Here is a 22,218-nt window from a genome sequence, read left to right on the forward strand (position 1 = left end):
ACCTTTCTGTTTTAGCACATTGCCAATTGGTAAGTGCTTTTAAATACTGAACTTCAATAAATTTTATAGAGCTTTTTGAATCTTGTTTCTTTCTTCCAGCAGAAATTACGTGTGTCCTTATTACAGTTCAATTTTCCTGGATTATTATTCCAGGTGGCGTTGCTGGTTTATTTCACTTTAACATCCCCTATTTGTTTTCACGACCTTAAAGAAAATCCACCCCAGGCTGCGACATTACCATGCAAGATGTAACTCAGTGTGAGCGAAAGCCTAGCACTATGCTAATTAGCTATTTGCAAGGCAAACAATGAGAGCCACCACAATGCTCAACATTTGCGTCAATAATTTAAATAAACACAAAGTTGGTGTGCACAAAATTTGTTCTCATCACGTAATTAATCATCAATGCACATTTTAATTTACTGTTACATGCAGACATTGACAGGCAAACATGTAAGAAACAAGATTTTAGTGATTTTATCTTCTTTCTAAGGTAATTCTGACCTTCATCAATAAAAAATTATCTCTGTCACTTGATCCAAATCTCTGCAGCAAAACTGAAACAAACAGAAGAGCTCATGTTTTCCTGTTTTCCTGTCTTTGCACTGGTTCATTTTAAAATCCTGACTAACTTTTAACTTTTAATTATGTTTTAATATTTACATTTTAAAGGAAGTGATGGTTTTTATTTGTATTTTCTGTGAAATAAATTATCTGAATTACATTTGCTTATTTACTTACCAACAGCTGCTGAGCAAACATGCTGATAAACTGATTGAAAATGAAAGATGAATCTATCTTTATTAAATATTTTTGTATAGCTGATGATGGATGACTTTCCTAAAGAGAACATCATTCTCACTGACGGTTCTGGTTCAACACACTTATGTAGCTCCAGAAAAGCCATGAGCAAAAACTTTGTCCAGTTTCTTTTCAAAGATGTGATTAAATGTTTCAGTTAGCTTATTTTAACTCACATTAATGTCAATTTTTTAAAATATATCTGGTGTTCCTTATTTAACTGTCAATATTAAACAAAAACTAAAGATTATTGAAGAACCTTTGACCTTTAAATGTCTGAATACAAAAACCTGCCTCTTATAAGAACAGCTGAGATATGCAACTGTGTAACTTTACTGAATTCATCTTTTGAAAAAGCCGCAGAGTTGTTTGTGCAGTAAATAAACCATATTTCATCAACCCAGTTCTCTAAATCTGTTGCTTCTTGTTTTGTTCCAGTGGATCCTGCAGCTCCATCCTGCACAGACAGTGAAAATCTGAAATAGTTCATGGCAACAGTCTGAAATTTGGTCTGTAGTGTTGTGATAAAATAACACATTAAGTCCAACCTATAAAACATTATAAACCCCCTGCATGGATAATCTAGGCAGAATTTGACAGCCTTTAGCTCAGACTGTGTTGGGTTTATTCCAATTTGACTACCAGTATACTAATTAGTTATTTGCATAGCAAACAATGAGAGCTACCACAATGCTCAACATTTGCATCAATAATTTAAATAAACACAAAGTTGGTGTGCACAAAGTTAGTTCACATCACGTAATTAATCATCAATGCACATTATAACTTAGATACTATTAGATACAGACATTGACATCCAAACAGGTAAGACATGCAGGTTTTAGTGCTTTTATCTTCTTTCTAAGGTAAATCTGACATTCATCAATAAAAAAATTATCTTTCACTCGATCTAAATCTCTGCAGCAAAACTCTAAAGAGGAACAAACAGAAGAGCTCTCATAGTTTCCTGTTTTCATTTCTTTCAACTGGATCATTTTAAATTTGACTAACTTTACAGGAGAGTGAGCTATAAGGGCAAAAATTACAAACAAAAGAAAATTATAAAATTAACCAAGACTTACAACTTGAAAGTAAATAAACCAAATGACAAAAGTTTACCTTCCTAAATAAAATAAAAAGGAAAAAACTAGGAGCTCACTCCTACAAACTCGTTTAAATATTTGTAAAGCATCACTTTGTCGTCTTTGGTCTTCAGATGTTTGCATAATCAAAGCTTCTTACGACAGCAGCTGTCACAAAGGTGACCTGATGATCTGATCTTTGTTTAGCAGAATTGATTCATTCATCATGTTGCTCTCTGTGCTGCTGCTGCTGCTGATGGTCAGCTGGACAGAAGCTGGTTATGCTGGTGCTGTTCTTTCCCACACCACTAAAGATGTACAAGGAAACAGATTTACAGTAAGTTCAGACTTCTTGAAGTTTATTTCATTTTCTTATTTTAAAAGAATCGTATTTTGTCCAACACCTCTTCACTTTAAATCTGCAGGTTGTGCGTCGCTTTAAGTCGAGCTTCACCTCATGTGGAGAGATTGAGTCATGGTGGTGCTGCACTAAGAAGATTGATGAAAGCAGCGGTGAATGGTGTCTGAAAGAGTACACTGACAAGATCACTAGTTGGAGTTTCGAATATTACTGGAGCTGGTAACTGAATCTCAGCATCATACAAACATATCTAACATTTTTCAGTTGTTGCCAAGAAGTAACTAAATCTAAATTCCTACTGAATTAAATCTCTAGTCAGTTTTCTGGTCTGTAAAGTTTTCTGTGTTTTAGAAACTCTGAGTAACATCAGAAATCTTCCCAATATCTTCTATTAAAGGTGGAATCCTGCAGCCTGGATAAACAACAGAAACGGTGTTTCAACTGGGAGATTTAAGATAGCATATGAGCTGAGAAAACGATCCGACATCAACAGACCGAATTCATCACCACAGACAGCGATCCTCCCTGTTATGAGGTAATTCAGGCAGTTTTTATGTTATGTTAATAAATACCTGGAACCTTTAGATGTCTTTTGTTGAGCATAAACTATAGGTTTAGTTTGTTGGTATTTTGTCCTTTTTTAAGGCTAACCATAAAACTTTAATAATTAGAAAAAGTTTCCAAATAATATCCAAATGCTGTGAATTGATTTTATCCTTAAAAGAGACCAAAGAGATAAATGGAGCAAAATAAACTGAAACATACTGGAATAAAAACACTGAAATACAAATCAGTCAAGATACTGAAGATTCATCATGTAAATAAAATAATTTGAGCAGATTGTTTGTTCTCAGGTGACTTTGTGATGTTTGTTCTCTGTTTCTCTCAGAGTTCCCTCAAACTGTCAGAGGAATATCAACTTGTTGACCTTTGACCCTGATGGAGATAATGTTAAATGCAGACATGGATCCAATCCCAGTATCTATGAATGCTACACCTGCACAGCACCGTCTGTCCTCAGTCTCTCATCAGTGAGTAATAAATGTTGGTGTCAGGTTACAGGAAGGCATAATGTTCAAAGGTAATTAAGGAAAATTTACTGATTATTTAACTAAGTATAAATAACTAATGAAGAAACATTACTCTGGAACTTTGTTGGTATGAACAAAAACAACATAACAGAGAACATTAAATATAACATTGTTAATCTTTCTCTCTCTGTCCTCTTCCAGTCTTGTTCTCTATCATTCAGTCCAACCAACAGCAGTGATGAAGGTTCATATGCAGTTCAGCTGATGATGGAGGATTTCCCCAGATGGAACATCACTCTGACTCGTTATGATGGTTCAACGTATTCATGGAGCCCCAGCAGCTTCATGAGCCAAATCTCTGTCCAGTTTGTTTTCAAAGGTTTGATTTATTGTTTCAATCAGCTTGTTTTACCTCACAAAGAGAAACACTGGTGCAAATACATTTAAGATTCAATAACCAGTGGCATTATTGGACCTGTGTACTGGATACACAGGTTGACCTGAACCACACACAGATTGTGCAGGACAATGCAAAAACTATGCACCACACCAAGCAACATGCCTCCAATAATATGAAAATAATTAAAAATATGCCAAGTAAAGCAAGAATGCAGATCAAGCAATATTTCAATGTATATTTTGCGCACATAATTGAACAGACAGCAATTAAGCAAAACTTTTCCCCTGTTAATCTCAACATTAATCCAAACTGCTCAAATAGCACGTGAACAATTAAAAGAAAAAATATAAAGTAAAGCTTGTATGAGAATGTAACAGAAAAGTAACCCTCGCCCACTACTTGTTAATAAAATCCACAGGTTGTTGTGCTCAGTGCTAGCTGTTAGCCACTCGTAGCGCTCATAGATAAAGTCTTTAACATGCCTTACAAAGTTCTTACTGGTCTGTGTTAGTGAATCCAGGTATGGTATGGATTTTTTTATTTTTAGTTATTTCTATTTTATCCGTAAGAGAGCTTCTTGAAAAAGGCGAGTTTGCAAATAGGTCAACGGAGGTGAAGCGGATGCGGCTGCCATTTTGTAATTACCAAGTTAACTACAATGAGGGAGATGCAGGGGAAGCTCTGCACCTTCAGCTTGGCCTGTGGACCTTGCATGTTGACCAGGCCTGTTGCACAGCATCTTTGAAGAAGGGGTCGTTGAAGCTGAGGTGGAGCTGCTGACCAGATGCGTTTAAGGCACGTTAAAGTAGGAAATTAAAGTGAAACCTCAATAATAACAATAAGCAACTCGTTTGTAGAGTAAAAATTAAATTATAGATAAAATTAAGTATGATTAAAACATTTTACACTTTTTCTTTTCAAATTCCTAAGGCTAGCTGTCTTTTAGCCCTGACAGCCCACCACTACCAATAAGTATTTGTTTGTTTTAAGTTGATCAATAACTAAAGATTATTACAGGACATCAGACTTTTACATTTCTCAGAAATTTCTCAGAAATCTAAAGCAACGAGATCATCTATCATAAAAACGGATCAGATGAACCAATTGTGTAACTTCACTGAATTTATTTTTTAAACTAACTGTCCACTTATCTGTCTAGACTCTAGACAAATCAATTTTAATGTGTTTCTTTAGTTTATCTGAATTATTTTTCCCTGCATTGCTCCAGTGGATCCTGCAGCTCCGTCCTGCACAGCAGGTGAATATCTGCCCAGGTTTCTGCCTCCAACTCCTGAACATGGAGCTCAGTTCTTCATAAAAGTTAATGAGATGATAGAAATCAACATCACAGCAGAGGCGACTCAGTCTGTGTGAGTAGAAAATAAATATTGTTTCTAATCAGAGGTAAGCTTCTAAATAATTGAAGGTGAAAATCTGAAATTTGATCTTTACTGTTGTGATGAAGACCAAATTTGCAGCAACATAAAAACCTGCATGGATGATGTAGACAAACTTGTCTTTTGCAATCAGAGAAGTTTGAAGACAATTTATAAGGCTGATTTCAGGACATTTTGCACATATAACCAAACAGACTGATGTGTTTCCTGTGTGTTAAAGGATCACTGAGCTCCTGTTCAGCGGACCGGTCAACATGATCAAGAATTCATCTGGTTCAGGAAATTTCACCCTGAGATGGACGCCGTCTGTCAGTCAAAATGATGATAAAGAAAGCCATCCCATCTGTTTTGTTGTCCAGGCAACGTCAGTATCTGATCTGAAAAGGTGTGTCAGAAGTCTTCACATTCTCCACATAAGACTTACAGATACTTATCTAGTAATAGTAACTCCTTTACTTAAATAAAAGTATAAAGTACGTGTTTTAAAATGCACTTACATACAAAAGTAAAAAAATAATTTTCATCTTCAGTGATAGAAAATGTCTTCCTGAAAATCCCTCTTGATTCTGGTGAAAGTTGCTGAAGCAGTGATCCATAAGATCTCCAAAAACAAACTTTACAGAAAAAAGGAAAATATAATCAGACATTTGAAGAGGTTCTGATGCTGGGAGGCGATGTAAGGAATCCTCTGCATTAATTCACTCTATAATGGAATATTTTGACTTGTTTACCTGCAACTTTGACATAACTGAATTGGACGACAAAATCACTGTGTGGAAAAAAAAGGCGGATTCATAGAACTGATTACCTGGAAGCCTTGTTTTGCAGTTCCATAGCAAATGTGGTGAAATCATCGCCAAAAAAATGTTAAAGGCAAAAGAGAAAAATTAACAGACAGAAAAATATAACCCATAACAAATATAAAAATATCTATGCAACACCAGGAGAGAATAAATTACATTTTTTGCAAGCCTAGACACTCAAAGTACACACAAAAGTTATTTAATTACTGACAAAAGTAGATTTTGCATGTCTCCTTTATGGTTATTTGTAAAATATTTTAATGGCCATTTTAAAATGAGTTTAATATTAAAGTTTTGGTGCTAAATTATCTCCCCAGTGCCTCCAGTTCTATCTACCAGTCTGAGCTTCGATGTGTCATTGTGACGGTTAGAAACTGTGAGTCATTTCTTTCTTTTACGTCTTTAATTTATTCTCATTTGTTATTTCCTGAACTCATGATGTTTCTGCTGCTGTTTTCCCAGCACCTTTCATAGCGACTCTTCCAAAAACATGTAAGTAGGATGAAAACAGGAGTGAAAGTAATTGATCTCTTGTTCTTCCAGCTCGTCTTACGGTTCTGAAGCTGAAGATCTCGACTACGCTGTCACTGAAAGACAACAAGGATGAAATCGAGAAAGCGGTCAGTGATGTCCTGGACTTTAACACAAACACATTTCACTCAAATGTCAAATTCTGTTTTTAATGTTAATCAGATTCTGTTCAGTATATTTTATAATTCACCACTGACTGTATCTCACATTCATCTCATGTTTTCTTCTGCAGATTAGAGATGAACTGATCAGTCGAGGGCTGCATCCAGACATAAAGGTCCGCCTGCTGAGCGACGGTTCAGTGAAGGTTAATAACTAACCGCCCCCTAGTGGCTAACAATGAGAATGAATCTGATCCATGCAGTAAATTATGGCCGGGTTTATCTGTTTTAAATTCAGGAATTTATGGTTGTCTTAGGTAATGGGACTAAACTTAGTTATGACATTAATCAGAAAAAGCAAAGTGAAATTTTATATCTGTTTGAAAATCTATATCAAATATGCATACTTCAAAAAAATAAATTGTGATTATCAGTTACTAATAATGAACAGACAAAAATGTGAATAAAATCAATATTTATGGCAGTTATTTACTGAGGGTTTGGTTTTTCTTTATTACCATCTTCCATGTGTAACATTTATACCTGTGAGGTTTTTATTGATCTTAATATCATGTCATTTTCTGCAGGTATTGATAAATAATGAAGATGGATATTTACTATGTATAATAGGGACGTTTTTGCATTAGTTGCTTTTCTCTGTGAAGCTTGGGAAAGAAAACAGTGACTTCTTTATCCTGGTTGAGTTGAAAATGTAATGGTATTTCTGTGGAGCTCGTGATTCGTATGCAGCCATTTTGCTTTGCATGTTTTGTATGTAGAGAGTCTATAAACCCATGTGGGCTGAGCACCAGTGGGGCATTAAATAAAATGGATTAATCATATTGAGATTCTTTGAAAGAAGTTGTATAAATAAATAAATGACTCAAAATGAACCACTAGAGTGGAGTCTGAAAATGATTGTTTTATGTCAGATTTTCCATGATGCTGTTTTCATCTGATGAAACCAGAAGTGCCCACAGCTCTGCTATTCTTCTGTTTCCGAGCATCTTTAATTTGCCTAGACAAACTGATCAGGAGAGATAATATTTAACCCTGCAGGGCTACAGGAGCATAAAAGACCTCAGGCTGAAACAAAAGTAGAATTTGTTTTGGATGCAAAACGTGTCTCCTGCTTGGTGTAATGAAAGATTTATTACTTCTGCATTTTCTGGAGATCCTTTGTTTCTTATGTCTGATTGTTATTACCCAACCGTCTGATGTTTGGAGGTCCATTATGTAGACGTGGACCATAAAATATATCTGTCATATCTGGAACAGTGACTGTATAAAGTCACCTGTCTCTGATGATCCGACATTAGTTTGGCCGAACCGATTCATTCATCATGTTGCTCTCTGTGCTGCTGCTGTTGATGATAATCAGCCAGACAGAATCTGGTTATTACGGTGCTGTGCTTTCATACACCACTAAAGACGTACAAGGAGACAGATTTACAGTAAGTTGAGATTCTTTTATTCTTTCATTTTCCTTTTTTAAAAAGCTGAATTGTACCTAACAGCTGCACACTTTGGATCTGCAGGTTGTGGAACGTTTTAAGTTGAGCTTCAGCTCATGTGAGGAGACTGATTCATGGTCTTGTTCTGGCTGTACGAATGAGATCGATGAAATCAGAGTTGAATGGTGTCTGGGACAGTTTACCGATACCAAGAAGTCGACAGATGCGGATTTTGCCTCATACTGGACTGGGTGGCTGAATCTCAACATCATACAAAAATACATAACGTTTTCAGTTGTTGCCAAGAAGAGACACATTTTTCTATCAGTTTTCTGGTCTGCTGTCCTGTAATGTTTTCTGTGAATTTTGAATTCAGAAAGCTTACTAATATCTTCTCTGACAGGTGGGTTGTGGGAACCTGGATAGACAACAGAAACGGCGCTTCAAATGTACAAGCTATGATGCTTCGTGAGCTGAGAAAACGATCCGACATCAACAGAACAAACTCATCACCTCAGACCAGCATCATCCCTGTTCTGAGGTAATTCAGTTTTTATATCATGCCAAAAAGTACCTGAAACCTTTAATGTCTGTTGTTGACATTAATGTTTGTCTTTTGCTCTGTGTTTTTAAACTTTAACATCTGAATGCATTGCTTTTTTATAATATTCGTGATTTGACTCTTTCATTTAAAATTACTCACAGATTAAATCAAATCTTGAGGTTTTGTTAATAAAATCTGAAGCAGATTAAAATCAAACATCCTCAGCAAAGGTACCATTTGACCCTTAAATATAGAAACAATGTTTAGACAGAAGCTGAAGAACCGAACAAGGATGGAAAGAACAGAAAAATACAAGTCAAGATCCTGAAGATTCCCGATGCAAATAAAATAATTTGTTTGTTTTCAGGTGTGACTTCATGATGTTTGTGTTTCTGGTTCTCTCAGAGTTCCCTCAAACTGTCAGAGGAACATTGACCTGTTGACCTTTGACCCTAATGGAGATCATGTTGGATGCAGATATGCAGTTGACATCCAGGAGTGCCACACCTGCACACCTCCACCTGTCCTCAGTCTCTCATCAGTGAGTAATAAGTGTTGGTGTCGGGTTACAGGAAAACAAAATCTAGTTTTCAAAGGTTACTAAGCAGAATTTACTGATTCTGTAACTAACCATAAATGACTGAAATGAAACATTATTCCTCAAGTTGTCGATTTATGTCAAACTCTTTGTTAGTTTTGTTTTCTTTTACAGAAAAAGTTTGTCTAACCCGCGGGTCTCTAAAATGAACCCTGAACCGATTATGATATTTTATTTGTTTTATCTCCTCTTCTAGAGATTAGATTTTTTTTATATATATTGAAGGAATACTTATTTATTATACAACATCACAGTCCAAGATACACAGCAATTGTACAGAGTGAGAAAGAGAAGAAAATATAAAAAGTACCGGTACAGTCAGTTAATGAATGAATATTAATGACTCATGCAGAATCTGCTAATTAATTGAAATGAAAACAAATATTATTAGAATGAACAAAAAACACAAATAAAACCCATAATGTGATGATGTCAAATCTTTGATTTCTCTCTCCTCTTCCAGTCTTGTTCTCTATCATTCAGTCCAACTAACAGCAGTGATGAAGGTTCATATGCAGTTCAGCTGGTGATGGAGGATTTTCCCAGACAGACCATCACTCTGACTGGTTACACTGGTTCAACAGGGTCGATAAGCAACAGCAGTTCAATGAGCAGAATCCCTGTCCAGTTTGTTTTCAAAGGTTTGATTTCATACATCAATCAGCTTGTTTTACCTCACAAAGAGCAACAATAGAGTCAATCATTTTTCTAATTTGGTGTCCTTTCAGTATCTGTCAATTTTAAATTATAAATATCATTGACAGACATCAGACTTTTACAATTCTAACAAAACAAAAGTGCACCTGTGCTACTGAGTAACTTTACTGTGTTCATCATTTGAAAAGCTGCAGAGTTGTCTCTTAGACAAACCATTTTTAATATGTTTCATTAGTTCATCTGAATTATTTTTCCCTGCATTGCTCCAGTGGATCCTGCAGCTCTGTCCTGCACAGCAGGTGAATATCTGCCCAGGTTTCTGCCTCCAACTCCTGAACATGGAGCTCAGTTCTTCATAAAAGTTACTGAGACGATAGAAATCAACATCAGAGCAGAGGCGACTCAGTCTGAGTGAGTAGAAATAAATATTGTTTCTAATCAGAGGTAAGCTTCTAAATAATTCAAGGTGAAAATCTGAAATTTGATCTTTATTGTGTTAAAATAACACAATGACTCCAAACTGGTACAAAACACATAAAACCTGGACATTAATTATTTTTAGCTGTCAGATCAGAGGTAAGTTTTCATGGTGAAAATATTTTGAATATAATTTTAAGGCTGGTCTGAGGGCATTTTGCACATATAACCAAACAGACTGATGTGTTTCCTGATGTGTTAAAGGATCACTGAGCTCCTGTTCAGCGGACCGGTCAACATGATCAAAAGTTCATCTGGTTCAGGATATTTCATCCTAAAATGGAGGCCATCTGTCATTGATGATGAAGAAAGCCATCCCATCTGTTTTGTTGTCCAGGCAAAGTCAGTATCTGATCCGATGAATAATAAATAATTTCAAAATACACAAAAGAGAACAAATAAAACTTAATGTTTTCACACTGTTTACCCAAAATATAAAGGAGCTAAAAGCAGCAAATAATTATGTGTTCAAGTTGGGAACTAAGATTTAAAGATAAACTGTTTCCTTACAGGGAAACAAATCCTGGTTTCAGATGTTTATAAATGTTAGCCATTTATCCACATTCATACTCAAGAGTCATTTGGGTCTTTAGCAAAGACCCAGTGGTAAATGTGAATCAGAAATATGATGTATTCTCAAAATATCAAACGTTTTCTGCTACTTAATCTCAGTTTCACCAGTCAACACCAGATCATCTGCAAACAGAGGCAGTAGAGAAAAATCTAACTCAAGTCAGAGTAGCACTACTTCAACATGTTTACTCCAGTAAAGATAAAACATCTTGAATTTTTGGTTAAAACATGTTTGTTTTTCATTCAGTGGGTAGAAAATTCAGAAATTTTACTCATGTAAGAGTCAAAATACTTCAAAAATAAAATTACTCAAGTAAAAAGTAAAAAGTACAGAATAGTAAAAATACTCCTAAAAGTAATTTTTTTCCCAAAAAGTTACTCAAGTAAATGTAATTGACCAAACAAAAACAGGTTATTTAACTCTAAACAGAAAAGTGGATCAATACAAAATTATTTCATTGCATTATAAAAACTTTCACAAATAACTTTTAACAGTTCATTTTGTAAACTGGTGCATCCTATGTTCAGACTATAAAATGCTAGACTGTTGTCCATATTCATACTGGGTCTGTCTGATAACAGTGACATAATTTAATTTATTGCACATGTGCACCTAATTAGTTATTTAGTAAGATATTAAGATTTCCTGTGCTAAATTATCTCCCCAGTGCCTCCAGTTCTGTCTACCAGTCTGAGCTTCGATGTGTTATTGTGACGGTTGGAAACAGTGAGTCATTTCTTTCTTTTACATCTTTAATCTATTTTTATTTGTTATTTTCCAAACTCATGATGTTTCTGCTGTTTTTATCCCAGTACCCACCATGGAACCTACAAGTCCTCCTCCGAAAACATGTAAGTAGGACGGAAACAGGAGTGAAAGTAACAGGAAGTAGTTCTTTATACCATGTTGATCTCTTGTTCTTCCAGCTCGTCTTACGGTTCTGAAGCTGAAGATCTCGACTACGCTGTCACTGAAAGACAACAAGGATGAAATCGAGAAAGCGGTCAGTGATGTTCTGGACTTTGAGTTCAGCCCAAACTAATTTACCCAAAATGTCGAATCATAACCCAAAGTGATCACCTGCAGTGATGCAGTTAAATCCTGATGTTTTTAATGTTAATGAAATGAAATGAAACTTTATTTCGAACACGATAGTAGTATAAAATCACGCACAAGAACAAGGAATGCAAAAGACAAATTTTTGTACTTTAATCAGATTCTGTTCAGTATATTTTATAATTCACCACTGACTGTATCTCACATTCATCTCATGTTTTGTTCTGCAGATTAAAGATGAACTGATCAGACGAGGGCTGCCTCCAGACATAAAGGTCCGCCTGCTGAGCGACGGTTCAGTGAAGGTTAAAAAGTAGCTGCCCCCTAGTGGCTAACAATGAGAATGAATCTGATCCATGCAGAGAAATATTACTGATTTTATGTGTTTTAAATCTAGAGGCCTATGGTGGGAAAGTGGGACTAATTAGTTATTGCAATAAGCAGAAACAGTAGAGTGAATTTTTATTTCTGTGTGAAAATCTTTATAAAAGGCAGATAATTTCTATACTTGTTTATTAGTTATTAATAATAAGATAATGAACAGAAGAAAAAGTGAATAAAATCAATATTTAGTGTCACCTGAAGTATTTATTAAGGCAGATATTTACTGAGGGTTTGGTTTTTCTTTATTGCCGTCTTCCATGTGTAACATTTATGGCTGTGGGGATTTTATTGACCTTAATATCATATCATTTTTTACACTTATTGATAAATAATGAAGATGTATTTTTATTATGTGTAACAGGGAATTTTTTTGCTTTAGTTTCTTTTATCTGTAAAGATTGGGAAAGAAAACAGCGACTTCTTTATCCTGGTTGATTTAACATGGTTTGATATTTAAAATATTCTTCAGTCTGTCATTTGGTCCCATTAAGTCAGAATGCTCTGATTCATATTATTTATGAAATTATATGATACCAATTAGTAGCATCAAGTCTTTTAAGAGACAGTTTTGGATAAAATTTTGGTGATGTAGCCAAACATATTTTGTGGCATTTTAAGTCCCTAAATCCCAGAGAAAATAAATTTTTCTGCTCTTCTTAGAATTATGTCAAAGTCTCTTTCTTCTTCTTTTCTCTGTGGAGGTTCTTGATGACATTGACTGCAAGTTTTCGCTTTTTATTTGGATGCAAATAGAGGCTGAAGAGGATAAAGGTTTCTCTGCAATCCGTCTCTCACCTGCGTTTGTAAAAATATCCTGAATAAAAGCGACTGAAACAGTTGCTACTGCAGCGCCCCCTACTGTCTAGTGATTAGAAGGTATTTTATCCCAGAAGAAAAATGTTTCCTGAAGTTAAATATTTTCACTTTTGCCCGACTTTCTTCTCTGAAATTATTTAGATTTACAAATATGCAACACAAATGTTTTATTTTTGAGTTAACATTTTTTTTGACACAATGTTTTAAGTTGTTTAAATAAATGTTTGTAATTAAATTTAACTCACTTTGAAGTTGTCTCAGTCGTCTAATGTTTTTAATGACATAAACATTGTTATGTAACAAAGGAAGCTGCTGTGTGAGCTGGTTTTAATGGATGCCACTAAGTATTTACCTGTCGCTGTGAATCTAAGATGTTTGTTTCGAATTTTGTTCACAGAAAAAATTCTCTCTCTTCTCTTAATGAATTCACATTCCAAAGCAAACTGTGACTTTTCCTGTTACTCCACATAATGATTCGCTACTAGAATGTAATCTGTCAGCCATCATTTTCCTCATACCAGGGGAAATCCTGGTCCATTGTGCTAATGCATACCATTAGACCGTTGTTGAACGGTACAGAGGGTGTGAACCAGACACTGTCTATGAAAGTATAACTGCATTTGCCTCTGATTACTTTCAGTTTTACTCTGCAGACTTTAACTCTGTCAACATGTTGCCGCCTGTGTTGCTGCTGCTGCTGCTGTTAATCAGCGGAGCTCAAGCTTCTTTTTATGGTGTTGTCTTCAACTACGCTTTTGGAAACCTTCAGCCAGGTGGATACGCAGTAAGTTGAGCTTCTTTATAGATACTGTTTTAGTATTTTCCAGGAAAAAAGACCTATTTACCAACTCTTCACTGTAAATCCACAGGTACCATATGACTTTAAGTTGAGCTACAACTCCTGTGAAGAATTCAACACTCAGACTTGTAATGGATACTGTAGTGGGCCAACTTATTCAATCGATGAAATCGGAGGTGAATGGTGTCAGAAAGGATATGCTGGCACTTTCTATTATCCATACCTGGATACGTTAGTTCAATCGTAAGTCCACTTCAACTTTAAATGGAAATATAATTTATTTTATTCAGATTGTAATCTAATCCTAAACTCTAACAAGACAAATTCATCAGCTGGGCTCATTTGGGTTTTTCAGTTTTTTTTTTTTAGAATAATGGAAAAATCTTCTGTCTTTAGAGATTTGGTCTTTCTGCATTATTTTTCTGTAACATTTCAGAACATCTTACTATCATCCTCTGTAGGGTCAGTACTTCAGCCTGGACAGAAAACAGAAATGGGATTGTATCATCGAAAGCAGTTTTGCAGTTTGACTTGAGAAACCGCTCTGACATCAACGAACCCAACTCATCGCCCCGGACCACCATCCTCCCTCTAGTCAGGTAATCCTGCTTATCATTTATAATGATAAATTAAAAACAGAGCTTGTTACAGACAGTTAAATGTTGATATTAAAGGATTACTTTTTTATAATTTGCTTCATAATCTTTATCAGCGTTGGCAGATGAAACTGTGAATCAGTCCTGAAGAAGAAACTAGAGTTAATTGAAGAAAAGATGATTATTGTCATAAAAATAAAAGATCAGTCACAAACGTTTCTTATTTTTTTAATTGGATGTTGATGCTTTTGTTTCAAAATGTTTCTATTCGAAGCAGTTAATCAGATAAATCGGAATAAAATACATTTGATTGTGTTCTGAGGAGAGACTTTATCATTAGAGAAAACTAAACTGAAACAGTTTTAAAGAAAACAGATTAGAAACAATTAAAGTGGTTTGGGAAGATAAACCCTGCAGAACCAGTCAATCCATGAAAGGACGGATAGACGTGCAGAGTTGGTAGTAACTACTCAATAACATTTTCAGGAGTTACTTTATGGATTTTCAACCTACTGAATGAAAAACAAACATGTTTTAACCACAAATTCACCAGACACACATCTGTAGTTTTGTTAAAGTTTCATCAGTTTCTAATTGAAAGAAACTGATTTGGAACATTTTCTTTTACTTGGTTTTGTTATTTTTTTTGTTGCTCATATAAATTATTGTTATTTTCATCTTTAAAACACCAATATTTTCACTTAACTTTATATTTTGGTTTATCTGATGATGTGCTTTTTAAATATTACCTGATTGATAATTTGATCAGTTAGTCCTTGAGTAGACATTTTACCAAATGCGGTTTCTCTTAGGTAAATTTTTTGGCTGCTCTTCCCGTCTGTGTTGAAATGTTTCTTTTTCTGTCAGAGTTCCTTCAAACTGTCAGAGAAACATCAACCTGCTGGTCTCTGATCCAGATGGAGACGACATTAGATGCAGATATGCAGCTGGATCAGAGTGTGACATCTGCACTCCTCCGTCTGTCCTCAGCCTCTCATCTGTAAGTATTAAATTTAACACTAGTTAGTCTGGATTTTCTTACTTTTTAAAAAATATAATATAAAGTTATGTGGAAATGTTGGTATTTTAAAGACCAAAATGATTCATATAAATAAGATCATTATAAAACTACAAAATCAGACAAAATAATTGTTTTTCTGAAGCAGTTTTTTTTTTTTAAATAAAAAACTGATAAACTTTTATCAAAAACTGCATGTGTGTGTCTGTGTCTGGTGAATCTTTGGTTAAAACATGTTTGTTTTCATTTAGTGGGTAGAAAATCCAGTAATTTTACTCAAGAAAGAGTAGAAATACTTCAAAATAAAATTACTGAAGTATAACGTTGTAAAAAATACTCCTAAAAGTAAGTTTTTTCAAAAAAGATACTCAAGTAAATGTAACTAGTTACTACCAAACTCTGCTTAGGTCTGAAAATTAACAAACCAGTCCTTCTTTGAACTGAAATATCCTGCAAATACCTTCTTTCTCTAACTGCTGACATGCAATTTAGCTACTGATAAAAAAGACAAAAGGAACGTACATATTTTCTGACTAAATTATCTTATCTAGTTTCAGCCCAGATACTTTAAGACGATCTCCTACTACGTGTTGATCTCAGTCACTCTGATCAAATGATGTTCAGAGATTTGACAAAAATGATAAATCTGGACACACAGACAGCGTTTAAACATCCTCCATTTCACACTTTGAAGGTTTGAAAGAGTCGTCTTTTCTGGCCAGGAAGTCAAAAGAAAAATGTGGACCAAAGTGCATGTGCATCTCCAAAGACGGCCCTTGATTTCTCCAGCTGGGAGACGCAGTTCGCTTAGTCTGTGAATAAATAGTTTTCATTTACCGATCTGCTGAATGATCCCAGAGGAAGACTGTCATGTTTTGTTGAATGTGATTTTAAATAAAATGACCTTCTCTAACTTGGATCTTTCTGTTCTCTTCCAGTCTTGTTCTCTGTCATTCAGTCCCACTAACAGCAGCGATGAAGGTCCGTATGCGGTTCAGATGGTGGTGGAGGATTTTCCCAGGCAGAACGTCACTCTGACTGATGGCAGTGGTTCACAAGTGATGAAAACTGCCAGCGACGCCATCAGCACCATGCCTGTCCAGTTTGTTTTTAAAGGTAAAGCTGCAGAGTTTGAGCTTCTTTTGAACCACATAGAGCTAGAATGAATTATAAAAGTTTGCTTTTTAGCTGAATATTTTCAATCTACTAGTAAACCTTTGAAATATCAACTCAGGGTTACAAATTAACACAGAGAATCAAACTTTTCACCGATGAAGTAATGTTACCAAACTCAATTTAACAACCAATGAGCCAGAGAAATATCTGATTATATTAAATATTCTGCTTCCAACAAACAGCTGGAGTTTGTTTGAGTTAGTGACAAACTGACCAGTTCTTTTCAGCTTGAATTCATTTGTTTCTTTGTTATTTTCTTCCAGTGGATCCCGCAGCTCCATCCTGCACAGAAGGTGAATATCTGCCCAGGTTTCTGCCTCCAACTCCACAGAACGGTGATCAGATCAACACCAACGTTAACCAGACTGTGGAAATCATCGTCAGAGCAGAAGCAATCCTGGCCGAGTGAGTGATCAATACAGGAACTTCATAAAGTCTTCAGAAAATGGAGTCTCCTGAAAAGTTACAGTTCTTTTTTTACCCTGGACATAAACAGTGAAAACGTTGAAATAAATTACCTTCTGGAGCTGCTGTGGTGTCAATGAACAATCCCAGATATCAAAAATATGAGTGAAATACAGTTAGACAGAAATATTAAAACCACGTTGAAGCCGGACATTTAAAATATAGAAAAAGTGGTCAGTGACTGACATGTTCAGTTAACCGATGCTGGATCAAAGTTGATTGAACCATCATCTAAATTTGGATCTACATGTTCATATCTGTTGCTTTTATATTGAATCAAAGTTAAAGAATCAGTATTGGTTCATTTCAACATGTAGTGCCTAATTTAAAACATGATGAACTCTGGCCCAATGATTAAACGCTCGAAACAGCATTCAACAATGAGTCAACATTAATTCAACATTGAGTCAGCATTGAGTCAACATTGATTCAACATTGATTCAACAATGAGTCAACATTGAGTCAACATTGATTAGACGTTGGGATTTCAGTTATTAGTATTCAAAACCAAAACAACATTGATTCAATCACATCTGTTCAACATGAGCTAATTGGCTGGAATTGGATGATTGTTTGACGGTTGATCCACCATCAGTCACCAATCAATCGACCTTTTCGACCAATAACTCAACATTGAATTAGCATCTGTTGCTATCTGGGATTCTGTCATGCCTATCAGGTGGGGAAGTTTTGGAAATATCAATCTAACAAACCGTATCTCTCCTATTTATTAAAGCACCATGGAGCTCCTGTTCTCCGGGCCGTTCGGATTAACCAAGAGTTCATCAGGATCAGGAAACTTCACCCTGACATGGACACCATCGGCCAGTGAAGCAGGACTGAATCACCATCTCTGCTTCGTTGTCCAAGCAAAGTTAGTGTCTTATTTCATTAGTGCTTTTAAAAACTGCTTAAATAATACTCGGTCTCCACCAATACTCGGTCTCACACCGAGTAGGGGTGTGCGACCGATACTCCGTCTCACTCCGAGTATCGGTGTGAGCAGGAAACAGAGTTTTTATCAAACTTTTTTGACTGGGCTGATAAGGTTGAGCGTCAGCTGAAACGGTTGCATGGATGAATGCCACTCTAAAAGATCTGATGGACAAGAGCGGGTGCAAAGGCACGTCTCTAACTCATAAAACCTGCTTTTATCTATTTGGCACAAGAAACACTGCAAAAGCACTAAAACTTACCAAGTATTTTTGATCTAGTGTCTACATCTGCAGTACTTACAAATACCTTTTCAGCAAGAAATAAGAGCTTGTTTTGAGTGAACGATTCTTTAACATTGATGAAAAGCTTCTAGTTCCACTGGCAGATTATTTTACTTCTAACTTGGGGAGATGTATTGTTATAAGTGAAATAATTTGCCGATGGAACAAGTAAGTTTTTCATCAAAATTTTGAAATAAATGACTCAAAGCAAGCTCTTTGTTTTGTCTTATTTCAAGATAATTTAACTAGAAACTAGACCAAAATTACTTGATAAGATATTGTGCTTTTGCAGTGACTATAGACAATCAGCACACTTGACTATGAAATCTCATTTGTGCACAGAGCCTGAATGTGTGGGAGCTTTAAGAAATCAAATGAATGGTTGGAAAATAGCTACAATTCCACCATAAAATCTGAAGGTCCTCCAGTTTTAAAAAATTAAAGCATGAAAGTCCAAAGTGATGAAAACTTTAAAATCATCCATTTTAGATGCAGTTTGTACAAACAGCATACTAAAGTTTTAGATGGTAATTTGACAAAATGTGAAAAGTTTAAAGAGTAGGAATGCTTTTATTTTTACGGTTGTCATGTTTTTAGCCATTTGAATCGACTCTTATTGGGACACAAACCTGATTTAGATGCTAAAGCAAATATTTTTGAGGTCAAAGACATTCAAGTTTGGACATTTTAATGAAAGAGAAGAAGGCTGAGGAAAATAATAAGAACTGATAATCATAAGATTTTTTCCTAAAATTCAGAATCTCCACCAGATGCTGTATTGATTTGTTGAAATTGCTTTTTTAATACTTAGATAAATTGAATTGATTGGTCGTTTTATGAATAATTTTTCTATCTAAGCTTTTGCTCTAATTACCTCCCAGTTCCTCCGGCTCTGTTTACCAGTCTGACCTTCGATGCGTCTTTGTGACGGCTGGGAACAGTGAGTGGAAATCAATACTTTGGTCTTTAATTTGAAGTCAGTCTGATTTCTCCTGAACTAATAACGTTGCTGCTCCATCCACAGGTCCAGTCACAGCTTTCCCTCCAACTACAACTACACCTCCAACTACAACTACACCTCCACAACCCACAACTACACCTCCACAACCCACAACTACACCTCCACAACCCTCAACTGCACCTCCACAACCCTCAACTGCACCTCCACAACCCTCAACTGCACCTCCACAACCCACAACTACACCTCCACAACCCTCAACTGCACCTCCACAACCCTCAACTGCACCTCCACAACCCACAACTACACCTCCACAACCCTCAACTGCACCTCCACAACCCTCAACTGCACCTCCACAAAACTCAACTGCACCTCCACAACCCACAACAACTGGACCTCCTTCATCCTCCAACCCAAAATCAACACCAGCCTCAGAATCATGTAAGTGTGAGAAGTTGATGTTAGAGAGCATAAAGACTATTACCTGAAGCATTTTATTATTAACCAATGAAATAAGTCCAAGTGTCTAAGTCTTATGGGTCCCTTCATCTTGTGGTTTCTCTGAGTCCCCTGGTCACAAAAATAAAATGATATTTATATTTATATCTAGCTCAGTCATTGTTGAACTTGGTTTAGACTCTTCACCCGAATTGTCTGCTGGTCGTGGTCAGATGGTCCGGTGGCGCTGATTAAATGGCAGCTTCACTCCTGTCAAACTGCCCCAAGGCAGCTGTGGCTACTATCCAGCAGCTCGCCCCCATAAGCATGCGAATATGTGTGTAAATAGATGAATTACCAATTTAAGCATAAAGAGCTTTGAAGAGCTTCTGGACACTTAGCACTTAAAGCGGACCTCCAATGCAAAATTCATGCTTTGAAAGTTTTTGTACTTCCAAATGGGTCTCAACTGCTTCTACAAACAGCCAAAGGGCGTAAAAATAAAAAACAATCAGCTGTCATTTGGCAATAAGTTCATGTTTTCTTGTGTGCAGAAAATGAACAGTTTGAAAAACTTTTGCCCGTTACCTAGCAACCAAAACCGGTTACCTGGCAACCCAAGGAGAGTTCCAGAGAGTTTGGTCAGCTAGTTTACCGACTGCTGGAAGAGACAAGTGTTTCGTTGTTGTCTTCCTGTCCAGAATCCACTCGTTGCATTCCTGCTAATCGCAGGAAGACGTCCGCTGACAATCGAACCTCAATCATAATGTTGATTCTCTGTACTTCTAGATTATGTTTTGGCTCTGAGTGCAAAGCTTTCCACTTCACTGTCACTGAAGAATGAATCTGCAACCATCCTCAACCTGGTCAGTAACCTCCTTCACGTCAATGTTATCGAGAACAATCAGCTTCATCCTAGTCTAACAGGTTCAGCTGTTTCACGATGAGTTTTACTTTCGTCTTCTGCACTGAAAATATGATTTTTACATAAAAAATTACTAAGTGAAGAGCCTCTTTAGATCCAAAGCTCAATTTTTAGCATAAAAATACGGTTTAGTTTTGTTTTGTGTGACTTGTTGTTTATGTAATGTAGCTCTGATTTCATGCGTTTTTTCTCTCCAGATCAAAGAGGAGATGCAAAGTCAAGGACTGCCAGCAGGAATAATAGTGGAGCTGCTGGGCATTGGTGGAGTGCAACTCGCCCCCTAGTGGATACAAATAAGAATGAATCTGATCCTGGCTGGGAAGTGTGATATAAAATGTTTTCTTTAATCTTTGATTCATAGTTATACTTATTTTAATAAATCATAAGGAGTCGGAATATTCACAGTTCTTCATTAATTAAGGCAAACTGAGTGAAATTAGATTTTAATACTCTCATTTGGCCTCATAATAGTATAAAGTATTTTAAGAGACAGTTTCTAAATAAACTCTTAGTTGTTAGTTTACATAATAATTTGATAACTGAGCTCTGCAACATCGGTGTCTTCATATAATCCCAGACTCACTTCAAGATGTTAAATTGAAAGTTTTCAGTTATATCAACGACTCCTTGTTCTTCTTTACGCTGGCTATGATTCTTGATACTGTTGGCTGCAGGTTTTCGCTTTTTGTTTGGGTTTAGAGTAAACTGCTGAAGCAGTCAAAGGCTGTCGTAATGTGAAAGCTAAAAAGGTGAAAGGGGAAAAGTCATAGTTATAAATGAACTTGGCAAAGTCAAGTTATATAAATACACATTATAATAAAGATGCTGAAGAGTTTTGTGCTACTTATTAGATCTATTCCTTTTTGCATGGCTGTGTCTTAATAATTTACTGAAACCACTGCTATGATCACCAACCACAACCTTCGGCTGCACAGCCACAGAGTCAAATAGGATAGAAACAGAATCTGTGCAAGCACTGGTGTTTTCTCTGGTTTTTGTACTTTGCTTAAGCAATAAAAAATTGTAACCAAAACAGGAGTTCTCCGAGTGTAATCCTTCCTCATCTGAACCACAATATGGCTTAGTGTGCACATTAACTTTTTTTATTTCAAAGTGGCTGAGCAGAAAGGTTTTCTACATATCAGGTATCTCGATAACGTAGCTCTGATTTACTAAAGAGGAACTGTTGAACCAGGACTGTGAGTCAAACTCTTTCACCTGCTGAGATGTTGCTTAGTTGGTACAACAGCACCACCTAGTGTCTAATTATTAGAAGATATTTTAGCCCAGCAGAGAAATGTTTCCTGAAGTTTAATATTTTCACCATTTTTGGACTTTCATGACTGAAATTATTTAGGTTTTCAAATATGTTCATAACACAGTAGCAACCAAACAGGACCTTATTTAAAGATTTATTCTAAATTATTTTTTGACACAATACATTAAATACATGACTGAGTTTTGAAGTCATATTTTGTTAATCAAAAATAAATGTGTGTTAAATGTATTTAATTAATTTCTCAGTTTATATTTTTCCAAGACGTTTCTTAATAATTCCT

At 35.8% G+C, this 22,218-nt stretch overlaps 1 protein-coding gene across 1 annotated transcript; it reads left to right on the top strand.

The window, feature by feature from the left end:
- The first annotated feature begins 13,700 nt into the window (after nt 1-13,700).
- LOC116733399 (flocculation protein FLO11-like) lies at nt 13,701-21,694 on the top strand. Its single transcript, XM_032584235.1, has 11 exons — nt 13,701-13,851; nt 13,937-14,109; nt 14,328-14,465; nt 15,330-15,462; nt 16,419-16,596; nt 16,920-17,061; nt 17,858-17,995; nt 19,220-19,278; nt 19,363-19,737; nt 20,524-20,600; nt 20,857-21,694. The coding sequence occupies exons 1-11, from the start codon at nt 13,738-13,740 to the stop codon at nt 20,941-20,943; spliced, it is 1,614 nt and encodes a 537-aa protein (XP_032440126.1). The 5' UTR covers nt 13,701-13,737; the 3' UTR covers nt 20,944-21,694.
- Nucleotides 21,695-22,218: the final 524 nt, after the last annotated feature.

Source organism: Xiphophorus hellerii, chromosome 14 (assembly GCF_003331165.1).
Source record: "Xiphophorus hellerii strain 12219 chromosome 14, Xiphophorus_hellerii-4.1, whole genome shotgun sequence".
NCBI classification, from domain to species: domain Eukaryota; kingdom Metazoa; phylum Chordata; class Actinopteri; order Cyprinodontiformes; family Poeciliidae; genus Xiphophorus; species Xiphophorus hellerii.